This window comes from Ursus maritimus, unplaced genomic scaffold, assembly GCF_017311325.1.
Source record: "Ursus maritimus isolate PB19 unplaced genomic scaffold, ASM1731132v1 scaffold_27, whole genome shotgun sequence".
Classification (NCBI taxonomy): Eukaryota; Metazoa; Chordata; class Mammalia; order Carnivora; family Ursidae; genus Ursus; species Ursus maritimus.
This window is the reverse complement of record NW_024425230.1, coordinates 35,902,269-35,926,302: the sequence shown is the minus strand read 5'-3', so window position 1 is coordinate 35,926,302 and position 24,034 is coordinate 35,902,269. Positions and strand designations below refer to the sequence as shown.

Sequence of the window (24,034 nt, the reverse complement as noted above, 5' to 3'; positions counted from 1 at the left end):
AGCCCTGCCACCAACTAGCTGTTTCCCAGAGCAAGTTACTCCACCTCGCTCATTCCCATCTTCCAGGGTTATAAAATGGGGAAGTTGGGTTGGAGGCAGTCTGGTGTGGGGATAAGGGTGTGGGGTTGAGTGGCTCAGTTTGGGTCCTATCTGCTATTTTCCAGTTATGCAACTCCAGGCAAGCAAATGCAATCTCAAGTCCTCAGTTTCCTCTTCTGCAGAGTCAGGACAGTGGTGCCCATTAGGCAAGGGGGTTCTGGAAATTATAGGTAATATAACATTGCTGGCACATAATAGGTACCTCATAAGGTTCCCGGCTTTGGGGGAAATGAGCTAATATTAGAAATCGCATACTTCCTTCCCCTTCTTCACACCTGTGCTCCCGGGGAAGGATCTGATTTGGCTCCTTTCACCCTCCAGTATAAATGAGTAATAAGGCTTAATGCTCTCGTTTTCAAATTGTTATGGAGAACGCCAGTGAGTTTCAGGGAGACTGCAAGCATTTAATTCATATTTAATTTTTTGATAAATATTTGAACCATTTTAAAGTGTAATAAAGAAAACACAGACATACTTAAGTTAGGTACCAAATTTTCGTACATACTAGATATCATCAATGGGTTAGTTAGTGCTGTCAGGTTAATTCTGTGAGTGTGTGGGCATGCACGCACACACACACATTTGAATTCCTTAGGAAGGCTTTTTTATTATATGGGGTGTATCTTTGTACGAGATCTGAAATTCAGATCTGCTCATATATACTCCTATAATAATCACACAAATAAGTGAAGGTTAAGTCAGCAAATACATGTCAAGTTCTTAAAGTAGTTCCTAGCCCCTACTAAGCATTCTACTGGTGTAAGCATTACAACACATGTGTGCCACCGTGCAGTCAAAGCCAGGTGAGTTCTCTGGAGCTCACGTTTGGCAGCGTAATAGTCAATGGTACAATTACAACAATACATGTCGCACGGTGGGGATACAGCATTACCGATCGTCTCATTGCTCATTTCAGTTTGGGGTTGGTTCTCACCTGGTTGGAAATGTGCTGCACGATCTTCATCTGGCAATGCAGGGCTGCCATATTACTTTGCTTACAGCTGTACATGAAAGGTCAGCAATAAAGCATCCTCTTAAAATTTGGACTCAACACGCAAAACAAAATTAGATTGTTTTGCAGTTGAGTGACTATCCGAAACAGGAGGGTGCCGAGATACCCGAGAAGAATTTTAAATGGGACATGATGGAACATCTTACAACGTTACAGGACACATTTGAAAAGTACTTCCAGTCATTCGACACCCCCCCAAGAATAAGAGCACTTGCTACACTGTTGCAGACACTGTGCTAAGGGCCTTATGTACACTCTCCTCTTTAACCCTGAAACCTATAAAATACGTGCTATTTTTATAACCATTTTACACATGAGGAAACTGAGACTAAGGTTAAGCTACTCACCTAGGTCATGAAGTAGATAAGGAGAGTTAGGATGCAAAGTGTTTATGAAATGTACAGGACAAATCTCCCTAAATTAAGTACTCCCCAGCTAATCCTTAATCACTAAGGAATACGAGCAGTTGTTAAACGATGTTAGTGATTCCATTTGAAACAAAAATTCCTACTGTTCTTTAAAGCTTCTGGACCATTTTAATTGAGGGAACTCCTGAGATCATAAACACCATAACAAGTTGTTAGCTATTTGAAATTCCTTATCCATTGACATCAGAATGTTCTCCATCTTGCGCACGCAAGAGAAAAATACAGAAATAGACTGTATGCTGAGATGGATGCAAGATGGTAGCTATTATCTGTACCTCTTGATCTCATAATTTGCCTTCATCGAGACAACCTCATTGCTTCCAGTGTTGATTTGCATATGATATATAGGCTTATTTGTGTATATGACTCAACATATAGAATTATACTAAACTCTTGTAAAACTTGCATTTATTTACATATCAGCATTCTATAAGAGGTTGCATTTGGAAAATAACTTCCACTCCCGAAAACAAATTTGAAAATCTTTGGCAGGGAGTATTACTTCTCCCATGGGTTTTTGTTTTTTAACAAGAGTAAATCCTCTATTTAATTAAACCAAAGGACTTAGACTCTATTAAGGGATTTCAAGCATGAGTGGACAGGGAGAAGGGGGATTTGGGGATGCAGGAAGAGAGCCTTTCACTGCCCTGGAATCATCCCAGGTCAGCAGCCACCTGCTAACCAGCTAGCCTTGCTCCCTGATGTGATCCAATGCCTTTGCACTTTGTGACTTGGGTTTTGGGCTTGAGTTTTGGTAAGTAGGAGGCTATGTTTCTAACCCTTAATTGCATTTGAGGAGCCAAAAATTACGTAGATGGTGGAGCCTGAGTCAGCTCTATAACAGCTTTAGGGCATCAGGGGTCCATGGATAGAACTGTATTTCAATATACTTGGTTTCCAATGTATACTATTTTATGCATTTATGAAAACATTATTCTGAGAAGGGGTCTATAGGCATCACCAGACTCCCAAAAGGATCCATGCCCCCCCCCCAAATTAGAACTCCCTGTGATAGATTTCCTTCCCTTTCCCACAAATATCCAGTGTGGGGCAAAGTGTGTATCAGAACAGAGAAGTATCCTAAAAACTCTGTATTCTTTATGGATAAAAGACTCACTTCTCTTAGTGGATGGTACAGAAAACCTACCAAAAAGTAGATACATCTAGACTGCCACTGCAGATTTTCATAAGAATTGCATCCTCATGAGTGAAAATATAAACTTCCTGCTTTCCTCTAACCACTGTATCTTTTCCACTCCAAGGAGGAGAATGGAACTGCTACGTAAGAGGTAATACTTGCATTATCCTAGTAAGCATTCTATTTAGAATGAAGCAAAGGAAAAATACTATAGCAAGAAGCACAGTAGCATTAGCCACAAGAGAAATGGGCCTAATAGAATTGTTTTTATCATGGCCCAGGTTAATTATCCACTGAGAGGTACTTGAGATGAATAAATACAATTGCTGTGTTCTCCAATATTCTAACCCATTGTACCTTAAACTGTACTTGAATTCAAGTATACATTCCTAGCCTTTTAAAACCTCCTTGGTAGAACAGAAGTAAGTACCCACAGACTAGAGTAATTCACCCTAAACTTTCTTTAAAAGCATCCTCTCTGAATCAGAATGTGTAATATAAGCCCAGAAGGTATTTATTTGGAGGAGATCCTTCTCATTAGGCTGTAACGTTGGGACAATATGCCACCAAAGTAGCCAATTTATATAGTTTTTTGATTTCCATTCTATCTGCGATGATAGCCTGGATAAATCTGTTCATGGTTGGCAACCTTGAGGTCTGGAAGCCGCCGTGAGCTTTTCAGTGGAAAGAACCATAGACCGAGAGGAGACTCAGAGAACGTGGGCGCTAACTGGGCCCCACCACTGCTGTAATAGCTTCACTGTCATGGGAACATCATTCAGTCTCTAAGGACTGAGATTCCCCGTCTGTATCCTGAGAAGACAATCTGGCTTGTTCGGAGTCCTCCTCGTTGGGCCACGGCTCTGATTCCCTGACTCCCAGATCAATGCTGCCTTGGTGCCTTGGGGAACTGCCAGCCTCTCAGGGAGACAAAGTAGTGATGGGTGTAACTCCCCCCCACCCCCGGGGTAGGGGGGGTGCGTGAGTCAAAATAGGCCTTGGAGGAGCTGGTGGGCGTGGCTGAGAGAAGAGGGACCTGCGTTGGAAGCTATACAAGCAAAGGTGGAGAAGAGGGAGTAACAGAGGGTGGCTTGGAGCTTTGCCTAATGATCTTGAGTTTTTATAAAGGGAAAAAACGCAAAAGATGTGGCTGGACGGGTAAGGCCAATTGATGGTTGGCCTTGAATGGGCTACTGAAATCTAATTGTGTTATCTCAGCCTAGATCATAAAAAGAAGGGCTGAAGGCATACAGTTTCTGAAATTAGATCATTTCTCCAGATGCTCTCACCGAAAGGCAGTTTTAGAATTCTCCTGAACGATCTCTCTCCCTTGATGTCCTCATTGGTTATTAAACTTTATTTCCTCTTTCTTTGGCGGTAAAGATTTCTCGAATTGCATTATCTAGCATTATCTCTTGAACTTGTTCAGTGTTCCTGAAATGGCCTATTTAGAGTTCTACAGGCAGCCTTCCCCCTGACCATTTCCATACAACTCTGTCCCTGTCAAATGAATGGCCACTCAGAGCTGCCAATCTAGCTGGATGGCTGGGCTTTCTGTCTGGATGCTGAATATTCCCCCACTGCTAACTGGGACTCCACTGGAACCTCATCTCTAATCCCCTCATCTCACCTCTCCCTCCAGTATTAGTCCAAAGCAGGATCTGGGGCAAGACTGGTAGAGGCAAGAGAGCCAGGGAGAGCACAGGAGTGACTGGCTTCTCGCAAATGCTGGCTGCCCTCCCCTCCACTCTACCCTGCACCCCTTCTCTGCGCACCCCCCTTCCTCATTGCCAGTTACCAGCCTCAGCACTGGACAGTGTGAGCCCCTGAATCTCACCCGCTTGCTAACTCACTATAGTCCCACCTGCTCATGCAAAGAAAAACCCCAGGGGACTATCTTCATCCGAGTGTTTTCTAAAATACGGGTGTGTTTCCCAACTTCTCTGTTTATGCTAAACGGCGGGGGGGGGAAGGAAAAGTAGTGTTCATGGGATAGGCTTTTTTCTTCCTTTTTTGCTCTTTTGCAAGAAGTAAAAGCCCTAAGAACATGTCCAAAGCGTTCTTATACTTAGAATAATACAAAAGTAAGTCCACTGGGGCCAGGCAGGTGACCTCCAGTCTACAGCTGTGTCACAGGTCGGCAATTTGCAGCTGGAGAACCCAGGAGTGCTGCTAATTTGGTGCCACCCAGGGTACGTAGGACCCTCAACTTTACAGTTAGAGATTCCACTCTTGGGTGCAGCTGACCCCATGAGAGACTGACGTGTAAACTGAAATGCCATCATATTTATTCTAAGGAGAGTTGTAATGGTAGGACAAGCCTGAATGTTCCAGTCTGCCTGATCTGGGGAGCACATTGTTCCCTTCTTAGAAAGAGAAACGGACGGCCCCGTTACAAGGCTCCTTAGTGAACAGGGAAACTGACTGAGGGTAATTAGTTGGACAGTCTTCCTGGTGAGCAGCATTGCACGTTTCTAGTCCGATGCATCCATCTGTGAAGCTGCTCCTGCCAACGGGAGAGGAATACATCCCCGTGGAGTGCTTTACGGACACGGAGAAATTCTGACTCTCTGGTTCAACTTTTTATAATAAACAGCTACGATCTGCTTGGACTTGACTCTGTGAACGACGTTGCACAGCACTCAGCTTCTTATATCCATGGCCACATCGATCCCAGTGGAGGGAGTGAAATGACCTCCCGTCTTACTGATAAAGAAACTGAGGCATAGAGAAATTATATTTCTTGCTCCAGTCATGCAATCAGTGAGTGGGACAGCCCGGATTCAAATCCAGGCCTCTCTGATATTAGAACCTGTGCTCTTAACCACCGCCTTTCCTTTTTACTGATTTCCTACAATAAAAGGAAATTATACCTTCAGTTGGCACCTAGTTCGATAACACTAGTTACACTACATTCCTTTCTGGGGCCTGAGGCCTTTAAAGCAACTTCGGCACAGAGCTGACCACATTGATCGTGTGCTCATTTTGTTAGCTTAAGGCTCAGTCCTTGTCACGACTCTTTCTTCCTATCTGAGTCATTGTAGTACCCAGAGCAGGACAGGGACCCTGACTGGAAGAAATAGGAGGCATGAGGCATCAGAAGGAGAAAGATGAGAGAGGTGGGAAGGAACCAGTAATGCAAAGGATCCTTGGGGATTTCTTGGTGAGATACCCTGCTTCCCTATCTCCCAGGGAGAGCCCAGGTGTGCTACTCAGGGCTGGACAGTTTCTCAAGACGCTGGGGCCACTTAGAGCAAAAGAATTCTGCTTTCCCCATGCCTGGCTGGTGAGAGGCCCAGATGTGGCCAGTGGTTACGTTCAGTTGTATTAATATCTCTCGTGACCTATCCACTTTGTTTAATACGTTCCTAAGAAAATTCTCTTCTGAGTTTCAAAATACTGTTTTCCATGTCTAACCAAAAAAGGGGCTGATCCTTGTACAATGTTATCAGGAGACACTGTAAAGTGAAAACAGGCATTGACCTAAGAGAGGTAGCTGACCACCAAGAAAACATTATCCCCATCTCCTCTTGACCCATTTAAAGATTAACTGGATACTTAATATTGGATTCATTTAATATAACCATAATATAACAAAAAAAAAAAAGACGATTGACTCTTTCTGCCAAGGATTTTTAAAACTGTAGCCCTCTCATTATAGAATTATCATCTAATCTAAAACATTGAAATCCCAAGGGCAGATGCCACCATTTTCCCACAGAAACTGGTATCTTATTCCATTTACCCACAGTTTCAAGTGTAGGACCTAAACTTCCACAGAAGGTTAGATCATTCCCCCACAAGCTCCCATTTTCTAATCTTGAACACTTGCAGAACACCTAGCTGTGCTTTTGCTCCAGGCTGCATTTTAAGCTGAAATGTATTACCTGCCTAGGAAACCGCATTTTAAGTAATAGCCAGCGTTTCTGAGTGCTTCTGCACGCTGGGCATGGTGGCAAGGACAATCTACGCAAATCAGCTCATGTAATCTTCACAGTAACCCTACGAGTTAAATACGATCACCACTTCCATTTTATATTTGGGGAAACAGAGGCAAAGTGGTTAAATAACTTGTCCAAAATCACACAGTGACAAGTCAAAGGGTCATAATTCAAACTCAGCCAGTCTGTCTATGGTACCCCCAGGTAGCTTTGAGGATGATGACTTCGACCTACACCAGAAGAGAAGATGTGGGACCCAGCCAAAAACTGCTCCCTTGCTGACCAAGGAATTTGCTGGAGAAATTTCTCTACCTCGGTCTGGGAATAGAAGTAAAAGATCAAACTACTTAGGAAGAGGCTCTATTAACTCAAAGATTAGAACAAGAAGAAGAGTTAGTACTCTCCGACCCCGCCCCAGGCTTATTGAGATAGAAGTGACAGATGTTGTGTAAGTTTAAGGTGTCCGGTGTGATGATTTGACACGTGCATACGCTACACTGTAATGTAGTAAACACTGTGTAGTATCACTGTAGTGCTACACTGTATCACCCATCACCTCATATAACTACCCCTTCTGTGAGTTCGTGTGAGAACATTTAAGATCTACTCGCAGGGCACCCGGGGGGCTCAGTCAGTTGAGCATCTGTCTGTGGCTCAGGTCATGATCCCGGGGTCCTGGGATCGAGCCCCATGTCAGGCTTCCCACTCACTGGGCAGTCTGCTTCTCCCTTTCCCTCTGCCTACCCTTCCACCCCTACGTGTACTCTCTCTCTCTCAAATATATAAATAAAATCTTTTTTAAAAAATCTACTCTCTAGATCTGGTGCTTTTAAAGGTGGAAACTTACTTCAATCAGACTGTAAACTCCTGGGGCGCCTGGGTGGCTTAGTTGGTTAAGCACCTACCTTTGGCTCAGGTCATGATCCCAGACCCTGGGATCAAGCCCCACGTCAGATTCCCTGCTCAGTGCGGAGCCTGCTTCTCCCTCTCCTCCCTGCCTGTGCTCTCTGTCGCTATCTCTGTCTCTCTCTCTAAAATAAATAAATAAAATCTTAAAAAAAAAAAAAAGACTGTAAACTCCTTTGAGGATAGGGAACATATCGCCAACATCAAACATGGTGCTGGATCTGGTAAGAACCCAATATAAACTTACTGTTGGTTGATGCATATGTGGTTAATGACTTTGAATAACAGCTTGGTAAGGATCTGTGTAATTGAGTTAGGCTGTGTCAAGTTAATTTAAATAATGAAATACCATTGACCTCATTTGGCTACATTTGTGGAGTACTCCTCTTATTGGCCATAAGAAATATCTCCCTAGATCTCTTCAGGTAGAATTTATTTTCCCTTCCCTAGATCATCATTGAATGATTTTTAAAGTTTGACATGCTATGCCTCAAATTCACTGAGCCACATCAAAGAAGAGTTGAATAAATAAAAAGATATATCATAGTCCCAAAAAGGAAAAATGATTATAAGAATGCCAGTTGTTTCCAAATTAATATTTATATCTAATGTAATTTCAATCAAAATTCTTATGGGTTTTATTTGGTCTGTGTGGAATATTAATTCTCTTCCACTTGCCAGTGTTCATCATCTTGAAAAATAAATGGGCAAAACCTTCAGGTTTCTTTTTTTTCCTAAAGAAGATTAATGAAGGTAAATTTTTCAGACAACTTGTTAAAACATGTAACAACATTAACATAATTCTAACAGCATCCTATGGGTAGAAAAATTAACAGACACATCAATGGAATAATAAAATGAGCATGGATATTGGCCTCAATGTAAATAATAATTTTGAATGTAGGGAAGGTGACACTGTAAGTTGGGGGGAATGGGAGGGCCGGTGAGTTGTGTGGTGCCAAGTCGCTAGGCTAGCAATTTGGGAAGAGAGCATTCAGTTAAGTCCTACCTTTACATACTAAACCAAAGAAAACTCCTCATGGATTAAAGTAAAGTAAAATGTTAAAAGAGAAAAAAATAATAAGAAAATCATAAGAGGAGAACTATTTTTCAAGTTAGCCAAAGGAAGGTTTCTTTAAACATCATAGCTTCACACAATATTAACAGTCTGAATTATAAGGAAAGTCCATGTTTAGATGTTTATATTGGACCCCAATCCTGGATCAGTCACTAACTTCTATATGATGTGGGGGCAACCACTTAGACTCCTTAGTTTGTTCATCGGCAAATTTAGGGCATTGGACCACACCATCCCTAAGATTTCTTCCAGTTCTGACAACCTACCATTCTGATTCTGAGCGAAATCAATTTCCTTTGGTTCCCTTCCTTTCCTTTTTCTGACCACCACCAAGATGTGTAAAACAGAAAAGCAGACTAGATGAAACTGTTTTCTGATTGTGGAAACAAAATTCACAGAAGGTACTGATTTTTTTTCTTTTTCCAGTTACGCATTTCACAAAGCATCTGTTGAGTACCTATTGTGTACCTGACTTGTCCTAGTGACTTTTATGTGTTACCACTTTAAATTCTCAGAGTGTGTCAGATAAGAAACCCAGGGCATAGAGGCTAAGGTTTATGACCAAGCCTAATAATTAATATGTGACTTATTCAGAATTGGGGCCTATATTTACTTTTGACAGTCTGATTCAGAGTCTAGGAAAATTATCCCAAAAGAAACTGTGAAAAGGACAGGGTCTTACACACACACACACACACACACACACACACACACTACTAAGAGGACTAAATACTATTCCTTACAAATCAGTTTCTCCACTAATGAATAATGTTGTATTTTTTAAACGGGCTGGATTTGTCTGTGGGGTTAATGCCATCATTGACTTAAGCAAAAATACCTAAGCTGGACACGCTCCTAGCCTGCTCTCAGGTTTGCTTGGGCATCTCTCCGGCAGAGTTTACTGATACAGCACAGAAATTATGGCAAAGCCCAGTGGAGTCGTTGAAGTGGAAGTCTCAATACTGCTCAGGAAGGGATGCCAAATTAAATAAAGAGAGCCCCCAGCAGTTGTGCAGCTGCGTGCCAACGCAGCTGCTGGTATGAGGTAAATGAGGACCGAACGCTCTCTCACTTGTGACCCTTGCCAGTATTTAAACAACAATGCCTAGAGACTGGCACACTGTTCTAGACCAAGGCGGTGAATCACAAGTGCAAAAATAATTATAATACGTGATAAACCCATTCACAGAGTCTTTCTTAGGTTTTCACTGAAAGGACCACTGTTTAAACTCACTTCATCTCACGGGCCTCCTGTGAAGGTTGAGACGATCGATTCTATCTAAGTATCAATTTGTAATACGCAGCCCTACGTTTACAGAAGAAAAATGGCATAGAACCCAGAGGTTCTCCGGTTGCTGTCTTTTCATACCTTGTGACAATGTTTGGGCGGTGGTGTGGTATAATATTCACCAATATGCAAAAGTCACAAGTGTGAGCAGCTCAAGTTATTCTTTTTTCTTGTATGAGATGTAACAGACGTGTAGATGAAATCCCAGTGCTTTATTGTTCTCCTGTAATCGCTTTTCCAGAATGTTTAAATTTCTACTGGAATGCTGCAGAGACATGCTATTAAATTTACAGAGGAAAAATAGCAACAACAAGTAATTAGACTTCTATTTGAATCCATCGAAAAAACCCTGAGTCCAGTGTGTTGCAGGCTCCTTGAAGAAACATTTCCTGTAAAACCAAGTTACCCCTTATATTTTCACTTTGCAGTATGGTCTCACAGTGATGAATCATAGTGATCACAGTTGTTAGCTTTATACTAACCCTTTGGTCAGATTTTTTTTGAAAATGTGTTCCAAAGAATACTGGTTCCTTGGAATGTGAACAGGTGTTCCATGAAAGGAGAGTTTTGTGGCCCCATAAAAACAGGAAACGTGAGGCTGAAGAGAGTCAGGCTGACCTTCACACCGTTAGGCCATCTGGAGTCACTACCTCGCTGGAGTGCACCATGAATCTTCAGGAGGAGGGAGGCCCTCGCAGGGAGTAGTGTTGCCCAACTCTCCTCCTTTTCTACAGAATAGCTCATAGGACTATATTCAGAGGAAGGCACTTCAGGAAGTCTTACTTAAGTGTTGCATTTTAACTATTTTCAAGGGAAAAGTGTTTAGATGATACTACATATTTTCCTACTTTGTCTGATACTAATGTAGCCACTCCCTCTTCCTTTTGCTTTCTGTTTACATGGTGTATCAACCTTTTGTTGTTGTTACTTCAACTTGTGTCTTTAAAATTAAAATTCACCTTGGGTTGCCTGGGTGGCACAGTCGGTTAAGCATCTGACTCTTGATTTTGGCTCAGGTCATGATCTCAGGGTCGTGAGATTGAGCCCCACGTCGGGCTCTTCACTGGGCATGGAGTATGCTTAAGATTGTCTCTCTCCCTTTCCCTCTGCCCCTCCCCACTGTGCACGTGTGCTTGCTCTCTCTAAAAATTAAATTAAAATTCACCTCTTATTGATAGCATATAGTTTTATCTTCTGGTTAAAATACAGTCTGATAATCTCTGCTTTTTAATTAGAGTGTTTAGTCCATTTTCATTTAATACAATTATTGACATGGCTTAATGTAGAACAATTATTTTTCTACTTGTTTTCTATTTTTACTGTCTCTTTTTTGTTCCTTTGTTGTCTGACTGATTTAGGGTTATTTGATTAAAAAATTTTTTTAATAGTCTGGTTTTTTTTAAGGATTTTTTATTTATTTATTCGACAGAGATAGAGACAGCCAGCGAGAGAGGGAACACAAGCAGGGGGAGTGGGAGAGGAAGAAGCAGGCTCATAGCAGAGGAGCCTGATGTGGGGCTCGATCCCATAATGCCGGGATCACGCCCTGAGCCAAAGGCAGATGCTTAACCGCTGTACCACCCAGGCGCCCCTTTAATAGTCTGTTTTATTGACTTTTAAACGACACCTCTTTGCGTTATTTTTAGTGGTTGCTCTTGGAATTACAATATGCATCCTCAACTTATTAGAGTTTCCTCAGAGTTAATATTGCACCAGTTCACATACAATGTAAGGAACTTGCAAGTAGAGGCACCTGGGTGGCTCAGTCAGTTAAGCGTCTGCCTTCAGCCTGGGTCATGATCCTGGAGTGCCAGGATTCAGCCCAGCATCAGGCTCCCTGCTCAGCAGGGGAGTCTGCTTCTCCCTCTGCTCCTCACCCCGCTGATTGTGCTCTCTCTCTCTCTGTCAAATAAATAAATTTAATTTTTATAAATAAAAAGGAACTCACAACTACAGAATTTCATTTGTGCTATTGTCCCAATCCTTTGTGGTACTGTCATGTGATTTATATATATTGTAAAGTGCACAGCATGTTATAATTTTTTTGCCTTAAATAGCCAGTTGTCTTTCAGAGAAATTAAGAAAAGAAAAATGCATAGTATTTGATATTTACCATAGACATCTGAGTTTCCATCTTGTGTCATTTTCTGTCTGCCTAAAAAACTTCTTTAAACATTTCTTGCCTGCTCAAGGCAATGTAACACATGCCTGCTGGTGACTCACTGTTTTCTTTTGCAAAAAAAAAAAAAAAAAAAAAAAGTCTTTATACTGCTTTTACATAGAATTGTGGGTTGTCAGGGTTGTTTTTTTTTTTTTAAATAATTCAATGCTTTAAAGTTCCATTGTTTGGATTAAGTCAGCCATTATTTGAATCATTGATTCCTTATTTCCTTTAAAGTCCTTAAAGTATGTATAATAACAGCTTTAAAGTCTTTATCTGCTAATTCTGCCCCGAATCATCTTGACATGTTTCTTTTTTTTTAAACTACTTTATTAAAGTATGATTAACATACAAAAAGCTGTGCATATTTAATGTATATGGGTTGGTGAATTTGGAGATTACATGTATACATGTGAAACCATCATCACCATCTTTACCATAAAACATCACCTCTGAGGTATGTTTCTATTGATGACTGTTTCTCCTGTGTGAACATTTTCCCGTTTCTTTGTAGATATAGTGACTTTTCATTGTTATGAACATTATAAATGATGTGTTATGGAGACTGATTTCTGGCACCTTGCTCTCTAATGTGTTGATGCCTGTTCAAATAGGCAATTAATTTGCTAGACTCAAATTCCAAACTCTACCCTTGGTGAGTAGCAGCTGAAATCTCTGCTCAGTTTTTTTCAAATTGTTAACTGCTGTGTCTTTGCTGGGTTCCTTAGAATCTCTTCCATTTAGGTGTAGCTTAGGGGTCAGTCAAGGATTTGCATGGAATTTATTTGTAAGTTATGGGTCCCTGCCTTTTCTGGGATTCCCCCTCATTTTCAGCCTTTATGGGGCCCTATACTCCATCCTCTTACTTCTCTAACCAGTAAGACTGTGACTTCCTTCTATATCACATGGACTGAGAAGTATTCCAGGCCAGAAGTCACACACACACAAACCTCAACTATTGTAGTTCCCTTCTTTCAAGATCAACTTTCTTCTAGCTTCTTCTTTCAATTTATCTCAGTACCTTCAAATAGTTGGGTTTTTTAAATTATTTTATCCATAATTTATATTTGTTATCTTCAGAGGGGTTAGTCAGTTATAAGCTACTCTACCATTACCAAAAGCATAACTAGGCCATTATTTAGTCTTGCTTGCCATTGTATTACCTTTATGAAAAAGAAAAACATTTGCTATTTATATATCTTTGTTAATTGCTCCTTCCCAATACATTTTAACTGATTAAATTTTTTAAAACATTCTTTTGTGCTATTCCTTCCTCAAAGGAGATAAGACAGGATTCAATGAGCTCTGAATTATGATATGCCTTGAGGATACCATACAAATACTTACAATATATGTTGTAAATGTAATAAGAGGAGTACAAAAAAGCTATAGGAACTCAGAGGAGGAAGAGATCAGAAGTGATTTCCTAAACGAGGTTACTTTTAATCTAGTTGTTAAAAGGTGACAGAAATTTAGTAGCCAGAGCTAAGAGGGAACATTCTAAAAGAAACATTAAAAACATTGCAAAAAAAGTGGGAGGTTGGAGGCTCAAGTCTTATTGGGTTCAGCTGTAAGTATAATTTATAACTCAAAATCAATACTTAAAAGTCCATGGCATAAACATACTGCCACACACAACAATATGAGTGACTCTCACATCTATTTTAAAGGTAAGAAGCCAAATACAAAAAGATACATACTGTAATAATCCTTTTATGTAAATTTAAGAACAGAAAAATAATAGCTGGGAGTGGAATTCAGAAGTGACTGACAGGCAACAGGAGAGAGGCCTTGGGGGTGCTTGCAATGTTCTACTCCTGTTCTGGATGCTGGTTTCCTAGTGTCTGCTTTGTGAAAATGTATCAAGTGATGACCTTATGATGTGTGGTCTTTTCAAAAAATGAATGTTATACTTTAATAAAATGTTTATGTAAAAAAAGCCCCAATTTCTTTTTTTTTTTAAGATTTTATTTATTTGACAGAGAGAGACACAGTGAGAGAGGGAACACAAGCAGGGGGAGTGGGAGAGGGAGAAGCAGGCTTCTGGCTGAGCAGGGAGCCCAGGGTGGGGCTCAATCCCAGGACCCTGGGATCATGACCTGAGCCGAAGGCAGCCGCTTAACTGACTGAGCCACCCAGGCGCTCCCCCCAAAAAAGCCCCAATTTCTGATATGAAAAAAGTTTATGTTGTGCATCTCTATATATTAATTCAGTAATTCCTCACGACAGCCTAATGGAAGATCAGTGATGCCGAGTTTTATGCAAAATTGGATTATATAAATTTGAAATTCCATGCCGTAAGATAATAATAATAAATTATTGCTGTATATACAAAGTTTGAAATAATTCAAATCCCCCTAAATTTAAGAAAATGAAACACAATTTCATTTTTTTCAAAGCTGGTGCAGTCTGAGTGAATTTAAGATATATTTATGTTGGAGTTTCCACAGAGAAACACCATCTCAGTAAATAAAAATACCCTGTACTATTAGGATATAGATTCAGCAAACATAACAAATAACAGTAGATTAAACACCACAGTAACTTTCTCTCACGTCACACAGTTTATGGCTGATACGGCACCCCTGCAATGTCAGGCACCTCTGCATTTTCTATCTGCGATCTAAGATGGCTAAGATGGCTGCTAGGCTCCCACCATCATGTCTATATTCCAACCAGCAGAGTCACTATGATTGCTATACCACTGGCCAGAATCCTGTCACAAAGACATATCAAGCTGCAAGGGAGGCTGGGAAATATAGTTTCTGTAGCACATTGGAAGCCATGCAGAAGTCTCTGCCATAGCTGGCATTCTTTAAAGTCAGGCTGTCTGAATTCTGTGAGTTCAGAATTATGAAATGCCTCTAGGAACAAATCCTTTACATAAAATTCAACTGCCCTGTAGCTAAGAACATCCCTATTTTACAGAAGATAAAACTGAGACTCGACAAGTTAAATGACTTACCCCAGCACATTGCTAAGTAAATGACAGAGTTAGGACTGAAATCCAGTGCTCCAAGCCCATGATTTTTTGCTCTTATGCTACAAATGCCTCCCAAGGGAGTTTTTCTTCTAGCTCCAAGAATGCTGGTAATCCTTAGTCTGAGAGAAAGTGAGACTCCTACTGTATCTATGTGAAATGATGCTGAGAAAGGGGACAGAGTGATACGGTTTTACCATGAGGACAGGAGTAGGGCTGGTGATGTGAGCTGTGTCTGGCTTGAAAATTTCAAGAACTCAGGAAGCATGAAAATGTAGTAAAAGCACTGGGCCATGAAGCAATGATGTGCCCTTTTAGCCTGCCTCTATTACCAGATTAAATGTGTGTCCTAGCTACTTTCCCTTCCCGATCTTTAGTATGCCATCCATCATATGGGGAGGAGGGCTGGGGCAGGACTGGTCGTGAAGGGTTGTAGAATATGGCCATGCAGGTTTAAATTCACCAAGCAGAAGATTCTGGAGTAGAGTAGAAGGGTGTGACATAGCTCCAATCCTCACCCCTCCCTGCCCCTCAGAAATACTACTGGTAAATTATCAAAATATTGAGATTCTCAGAAATACTACAAAATCCGGGGTGCCTGGGTGGCTCAGTCATTAAGCATCTGCCTTCAGCTCAGGGTGTGATCCCAGTGTTCTGGGATCGAGCCCCACATCAGGCTCCTCCGCTGGAAGCCTGCTTCTTCCTCTCCCACTCCCCCTGCTTGTGTTCCCTCTCTCTCTGGCTGTCTCTCTCTCTGTGTCAAATAAATAAATAAAATCTTTAAAAAAAAAAAGAAAGAAAGAAATGCTACAAAATCCAGAGAGAAGACAATCAAGCAGGCATCCTTATCTTTTTTCTCTTTTGACAAGGGGACTTGGAAGAAAAAGGTGAAATTGGAAAGCAAATAATATGTCTAATTCTTCCAGAGAGAAGTGACCCAAAACCCCTGGGGCTAGAGGGAGGGAGGGAGGACAGTAGAGCAAATGCTGATATAGGATGTTCATCAAAATCTCAGGAAAGGGAGGAGAGCCTACATATTTTAACAAAGACTGCATGTATCCTAAAACGGAGGTTTCCCCAACCCAAGCCCTCAGGTAACAGAAAGGTGGAGAACACCCAGAATACCCAGTTCTCACGTGTTGCTGGTAAAGAAAACACACTGGTAGCAGACAACAGGGAAGGAGATGCCACATCAGAGCAAGGAGATTATCAGGGCAGAGCTGCCCAAGAACATACAAGGGGGAAAGAAATGATATGGCCACCATACTGATTTATTATATAAACGCCAGTATTTCACCGAGAGCTAACAAAAGAGAGGGAGGGGTGGGGGAAGGGACAACCATGGGCTGCAAAAGACAAAGCCTAACCCAGAAAAAAATATAACTCAAGGAACGGAAGGAATTTTCTCACAATTTCTTCACATTATAGCACAGCTTGATAGGAACATAAATTAAGTAAAACTAGAGCTCAGCCACAAGATGATAAAATAGCAGAATGAGATAAAAAGGGAGGGTGCAGACATAAGGAAACAAATTGAATACCAAAATACTTTATGGAACTAATAAATAAACTATAAATAGGAAGAACAGAACAGACACTGCTGAACACTGAAATATGAGCATAGAGAAAAGACTGTAAGCACAGCAAATGCAAAGGAAAAAGACAAAGGAAATTAATTAGAAGCTAAGAGACCTGCACAGTAGTCTGTTACAGGTTAAGCTGCTGTGACAAAGAAATCCAAAAATATAATGCCATAAATAGACCAGTTTATTTCTCACTCACAAACAGTCCGCAGGTGAGAAGTCTAAGGTTGGCAGGACAGACAGCTTTGCTCCATGACAGGGAGCATAACTGAGTGAGGGTTCCTTCTGTCTGGATGCTGTCTCATCTCATTCCTATGGTCACAGACACTCTCGTTCCAGTGGTTGAAGCTGACTCCTCTCTACACCCATGTTTCAGCCCACAAGAAGGATAAAGATAGTCCAGGGCAGGCATTCTAAGGAGATGGCCCAGAGGTTACACTTATCACTGCTGCTTACGTCTTACTGGTCTGAATTTGCTCACATGTTCACATTTAGCCACGAGAGACACCGGGAAATGTAGTCTGGACTGGATAGCCATATGCTCAGCTAAAAGCATTCTATGAACCAGGAGAGGAAGAATAGTTAGGTACCACAATATGAAAGACAAAGATGAGCCAACACTTAATGACACTTGGTGTCTCTAAAACAGAGAACCCAGAAAATGAAAGAGAAGATGTATCCAATGATATAATGGAAGAAAATTTTCCAGAAGTGAGGAAAGAATGAAATCTACAGGTGGAAAGAAAGCACTGAATCCCAGAAAGATTTGATCTAGAGTATTACATCAAGGTATTTTCTAGTTTAACACCTGGACTTCAAAAACGAAGAATGTTTCAGAAATCCAGGCAGAAAGAAAAATCACCGACAAGGGGTGAGGAATCAGGCTGGCATCAGATTTCACAATAGTCACTGTAGAAGACAATGGGTCAGTGTCTGCAAAGCTTTGATAAAAGGATGATCCCAGATATCATTCAAGTATAAATACCCATGAACACTTGTTGGAAAGGACTGCTTGATAACCAAAGGCAGGCAATTAAGAAATCAATCAAAATAGGGGCGCCTGGTGGCTCAGTCGGCTGAGCATTTTGACTCAGGTCATGATCTCAAGGTTATGAGATTGAGCCCTGCATTGGGCTCTGCACTCAGGGGGGAGACTGCTCAAGATTCTCTCTCTCCTCTCCCTCCCCTATTCTTGCTATCTCTCTCTCTCTCTCTCAACAATAAATAGATAGACAAACCATAAGAGACTCTTAACTCTAGGAAACAAACTGAGGATTGCTGGAGGGGTCGGGGGATGGGGTAACTGGGTGATGGGCATTAGGGAGGGCATGTGATGTAATGGCACTGGGAGTTGTAGGCAAATAATGAGTCACTAAATTCTACCCCTGAAACTAATAATACACTATGTTTATTTTAAAATAATTAATTAATTAATAATAAAATCTTTAAGAAAAGAAATCTATCAAAATAAGGAACTGAAGCATAGAGAAGCCATGACACTGGATCCATTTGCACATAGGATGAATACTAAGCAATCCTAGTGATTATGGTTTCAAAACAGAATGTAGATATTATAAATCTGGACAATGTAAAAATAATAATATAATAAAAAATTGGGAGGTGAGGGAGAAGGGATGGGGGTAGCAAGAGAGTTCTATGTTCTCATCTTTAGAGGATGGGGTATATTACTCTAATTTAAAACACGATTTTAAAAAACCTAATGTTTTTCATAATCGCCTTTATTTAACTATAGGGCAGGAGTCCACAAACTACTGGGTGAGGGCGGACCACCTGTTTTTGTACATAAAGTTTCATTAGAACATAGTGCCACTGTTTGTTTACATATTATCTATGCTACTTTCAAGCTATAACAATGGGCCAGAATAGCCTAAAATATTTACTGTCTGGCCCTTTAAAAAAAAAATTGCCAACCCTTGCAGAGGAATCTTTTTCAACTCATAGGAATCTTGTAGTAAAGAAATATTGACTTCAGGTTTAATAATTTGTTGAGTTTAATTCAGCCTTTTCCCCTCCTATTAAATTCATGTCAAAAATTAAGTTTAATAATGTAATATAAATCCTATTTTTATAAAATGATATATTAATCATTCCAAAGATGTCAGGGATAATGGATCACCTAATGATATTTGGCATGGTTTCTTAAACTTTCATCTTTGTGTTTTTCTGCATTAATTGGAATCTTTATAATAAGCATATATCATTTTTTACCAGAATCATAAAATGGAATGGTTTTTCTATTTGAAAACACTGGAAGCAAATATACCAAGATATTAACAATGATTAATTCCAGCCAGCAGGAATGTGATTGCTGTTTTCTTTTTTAAGCTCTTCTATATTTTTTTTAAATTTTGAAAAACAATTAAGCTGTTATAGAAGGTTTAGGCATAAAGGGACAGAGTTTTGGAAATAGTCATGACACACCAGATATGAAGAACATTGTTCTATTTCTATGATAGTCCATATCATGTTATACAAACTATAGAGCATGGTTCCAGCCTAAAATAAAAAAGCGTGACATAAAGGAGAAGCCAGAAGCAGATGCTGTTCAACTTCCACGAGGCATTCATAAAGCTGGTTTCTTTTGTTTGCGTTAATCTACCATTCCAGTTTTGTCCCCCACCCCACCGTCCTGGCACACACAGCATACCCAGCCACACTGAGATCCTCACCTTGCATGGAATCTTCATGCATCTGTATGCTGTTCTGCTTTGTCGCCACCATTCTTTCTCTCTATAATTGCATCCTCGTCTCCACGTGATATATAATCCAATGCTTCTTTGAAGACACAATTTAAATATCACTCACTGCCGTCCATCTCAACCTTGGCTGCACACTAGAATCACCTGGGGCCCCAGCTCCAGCCCAGCTTATTCGGATTTACTTGCCCAGAGTTGGGCCCAGGCAGCAGTATTATTACAAAGCTCCCTGAGAGATTCTAACATACAGCTCGGGTGGAGTCGCTGCAAAGCCGTCTGCAATGCCAGCATGCAGAGTTAATTACTCCCTGTTCTGCACTCCCGTTGCCCTTAGCGGGTCCATTCCTCATGAAACTTAACGCCAATCCTATTAAAGTTTGTGTTACATAGTAAGTGCTCAGTAAGTGCTCGGTAAGTGCTGAAGGTTGTTACGTACCTTCTCCCTCCAAGCAAGCAAATGCAGACGTGGTTGTCCTTACCATGGGAGCGGGACAGCGGGTGGGCTCGTGTGGCACATCCAGCGACACTGCATGCGGGATTTATTTCTGTAATCTCCGGAGGACATCAACCCCCAAGTGTAACCCTCTTCTCCTTGCCCCTACACACATGCACGCACGCACATTGGGTCTGGCTTTTACACTGTTGAGATAGATGTAGTTGAAACAATTAAAGAAACCAGCATTATGAACGAGCTGACTGCTTGATAGGATCCGAGTATCATCTGCCTTCCACCCTCTCCTTTGTGTCACACTCTGCATTGTGTTTTATGTTGGATCCTGCTACTTTGGCTTTCAAGAGCAGGTTGTCAGGTGTACTTTGTCAAAGGCTTTCAGAAAATCCAGATAAATGATGCTCTGTGCCCCGAAACTGCCAAACCTGTACTTTATATCTTCTCAATGCTTGACAATTTTATTTAAGTGGAATCTTTCTCTCTTGCTCCAATTTACCTTTGCCTCCCTGACCCTGATATTAATCAGACAAGTAGAGACCCTTCCATTTTTGCTCCTGAAAATCAGCTATGCACGTGCCATGTCTGCAGTACAGTACCTTGGGTGATTAGGAGATTCTGGAGGCCACTCGGGTCTGGAGGTGAGGTGGGGTGAGGAGAGCTGAGGATGAGAAAGAGACCAAGGTGGATTGCCAAGATGGAATTTCCATAATAACACAACATGCACATGAACTCCTAGCTGTCATTAAGGCAAGGCCCATGGAGGGGCACCTGGGTGGCTCAGTCCGTTAAGTGTCTGCCTTCGGCTCAGGTCATGATCCTGGGGTCCTGGGATCAAGTTCCATGGCGGGCTCCCTGCTCAGCGGGGAGTCTGCTTCTCACTCTCTCTGCCCCTCCCCCTGCTTGTGCTCTTTCTTCCTCTCTCTCAAATAAATAAATAAAATATTTTAAAAAACAAAAAAGAAGCAAGGCCCATGGCACTCACCTTTCCTCTTCCAACTCACCTGGAAGGCAGGAGATTGTGCTGTCTACTCTTTCCTGTTAAAAAACCCTGCTTATAGTCATTTTAATCTGTCCTCCCCAAACATTTGGTGTTCATGGGATAGTAGCTGTTTACAGTTTCCTTAAGCCCCACATCCTTTGTTCACACAGATACTTATTTGGGGAAGTGATTTTCTCTGCACTCCCCTCCCCCAACTCTTGATGAATTTCCCTTTCTTTTTCCATGACCTTGAGGAGCAATAAGGTATGGTACAATGGAGTCCAATGGCAAATTTCACTAATGTAAAATCAGATTAATCTTCAAATTGAATAATCTGTGTATTTCTAGTATAGTGTGTGACCTTAAACCTGCTAATTTTTCAGTCTTGGTTCTTTGTTAGCTAAAGAGCAAATTGTTACCTAGTTCCTTTAGAAGTTATGCAGATTAATTAACGTTTGGAAAATGATTTGAAAATTTAAATCAGTCTATAAATACCAAACAGCTGCATCTTCCCTGCTGGGAGGGCCCAGGTAATTCATAACCTCTTCTAATAAAGGTAAAAATAGTGTATTTGAGCTATACAATTAAATGTGATTTATATGCAACACATATTAGTCTTTAAAAGCTAGAAACCATTTAATAGAAAAAATTCATATTTCATAAGCATAATAAAAGCATTTAGTGACTTTAGAAAAGGTAATCATCTACCGTAACTGATGTAGGTATCAAGTCTTTAAACCTCTCTGAGATTTCCAAGAGTCCATTCAAAGTTCATTCTAATCTATTAATGTCGACTGATACATTTATCTTTTTTTTAACCATTTGTTTGTTTGTTTTAGAGGAGCGGGGAGAATCTTAAGCAGGGCTCCGTCTCACAACCTTGAGAACATGACCTGAGCTGAAATCAATAGTTAGACGCTTAACGAACTGAGCCACCGAGGGGTCCCTGATACAGCTATCTTGAAATTCTCCCAGTTTGTTTGGGTTTTTTTTTTACTCTCACAACTCTAATATGTATTTCCTGGGAAATTTGCCTGTACAAAACTTTGCTGTATTCAAAACCTCTTCTGTCAAGATTTAGCACTTTTATATCGTAGTCATTAAAATTGAACAAAATCTTAATAGTTCCTTTATTAACTACCATAGTGACTTTGCATAGTGGAAATCACAACACGTTAATTGGATTTAATTAACTATTTTAAATTACACAAACTCCTGACAGTAGACAATAGCACAGGGTACTCATGAGCAATAAAACTGAAGCTGCTATCGCTACTTTATTAAAACTTAATGAAACTATTCATAATCTTATTTATTGTTTACAAGAAGAAAACTGTGTTCATTTTGAAAGCAAAACTGCCTGCCGAAAACAAATTTTTTTATTTTCTAGGTGAAGGTTCAGAAGTTAATAAAAGGGTCTACCATATCCAATCTCACGGTTCTACCAGCCTCTCATCGCACGGATCCCTACTTCACCCCCATACCTGTCCTACAAGCGGATGCCAGGAAAGGTTAGTGATTCAATGACCATTTTACATGCTTAGGCATCTATGGGAAAGAGCACTGAGGCGGGATGGGGGCCTGAGTTTGAATTCGGGCTCACACACTAATTCTCCTAGGTGGCTTCAGACGAGTCGCGGTCTTCACTCTGGCCTGAGTTTGCTCCTCTGTAAATCACAAGGTTGGGCTAGACGACAACTAGAGTCCCTTTCACCTCTAAAACTCATCATTCTATGGATTTAATATTGATTTAGGTGTTGGTGTTATTATGTGTTAAAATTATTATTGTGTTTATGTGGTATTAGAATTTTTCAAGGTTCTGAGCAGATAGTTTTTGATGCTATTCTGGTAGCATTTAAAAAATTTATTTCAATATACTATTATGCAAAAATTTGAAGCCAGAATTAATGTAAATGGTATTTAAACCATGCATGTCTCAGTCTAAATTCTAGTGTTCGTGAAACCAGTGGATTTCTAGTTTTTAAACAAAAGATAACGTCATCTTCATCTCAGTTTCCCCAGTGTGCAGACCCATGTTGGTTGAATGAATAAGCAAATGAAAGAGTAAGTAAATGAATGACTAAGAAGTGAGTGTTGTAAGTATCACCCCCTCTACTTCTCCCTGCTACTTCATTTAATTGGCTGAAGTGTTGAAAAACATCCAAGTGGATCCCCCTTTGTATCGCAAATATAACCAAGTGAGATGGTCTTTAATTATTCCCATCTTACTTTCTATCCATTGTCTGGAATAGTTTGGACCTAAAGTTGGTTCCCAATGGTTCTCTTGGTCTTGGAGATTTAAAGTTCTTCATCTTGTCTGCTCCATCTACTGACCTATTGCTGGAGGAATAGCAGAACTCAAGAGAACCCAGCATCATCTAAGTCCCTTAATGTGTGAAGCTCACAACTGTAACTATTATTTTCCTAGTTATAAACCATTATTGTTCAGAGATCTTTGTGACATACGATTTTACTTAGTTTATGTATTTACTCCCTGGGAATATGGAATAACACCAGCAGAGTTCTTGCTTCAGTACCATCTTCCATTCTTCCTGGATCAAATTAGGATGAATGAAATAGTGAATGAATGAATAAATGAATGAATCAATGAACGAATGAATCAATGTCCACTTCAGCAGCAGACATAATGAAAAAAATTGCTGCAAAACAAAGGTGAATCTAGGATCATGGCAACTTGACACAGAAAAAAATAACATTTTCATCCCTCAATGATCCACCAGAGAACACATGGCCTGTCATAATATTTGTAATTAATCAGCCAATTAGTCAACATATATTTATTGAGTACTCACCATATGTCTGGTACTGTGCAAGGTTGTAGAAGCGTCAGGAAAGCTCAAGCCACAGAAATGTGGACACAGTGTCTAGATTTTTACATGTTCCTGCTGCCCTTAACTGTCATCTCAGGTTCACACAAGTCCAGCCAGAGGTGAAGGATTAACAACACCCAGAAGAGAGAGTTGTTTTGGAAAATGCAGGACGAACTTCCTGACTTCTTCTCGAATTATCTTGCTACATCCAAAAATGAAACCAAGCTTTTCTTTCTTTTTTTTTTTTTTTTAATGGTTAAGAATATATGTCTCACAACACACAAACCAAACTTTCAGGCTGTGCGTGACCTCAGGCAAGTTGCTCTCTGGTCTTGATTGATTAATCAACTCCAAACCCTACAAACAAGGCAGGCCTGACCTGGACCTTCCCTCCATTCTCTGCTAACTGCTTTCTCTACTCTCGGCCACATGGGCCTTCCCT

The 24,034-nt window shown here is 40.6% G+C and overlaps 1 protein-coding gene and 1 long non-coding RNA gene across 2 annotated transcripts in view; one reads left to right on the top strand and one right to left on the bottom strand.

Moving 5' to 3' along the window:
* The window catches only part of IQCH (IQ motif containing H), a 197,113-nt gene that overhangs the window by 39,426 nt on the left and 133,653 nt on the right, over positions 1 to 24,034 (top strand). The window contains exon 5 of the mRNA XM_008708553.2: positions 22,152 to 22,272. Within this exon, the coding sequence (XP_008706775.2) occupies positions 22,152 to 22,272 (121 nt within the window). The remainder of the gene's footprint in view (positions 1 to 22,151; positions 22,273 to 24,034) is intronic.
* LOC103679054 lies at positions 9,977 to 19,845 on the bottom strand. Its single transcript, XR_572823.2, has 3 exons — positions 19,768 to 19,845; positions 19,305 to 19,410; positions 9,977 to 10,168 (listed from the first exon to the last, which is right to left on the bottom strand). It is a non-coding gene; the product is annotated as an uncharacterized LOC103679054 (long non-coding RNA).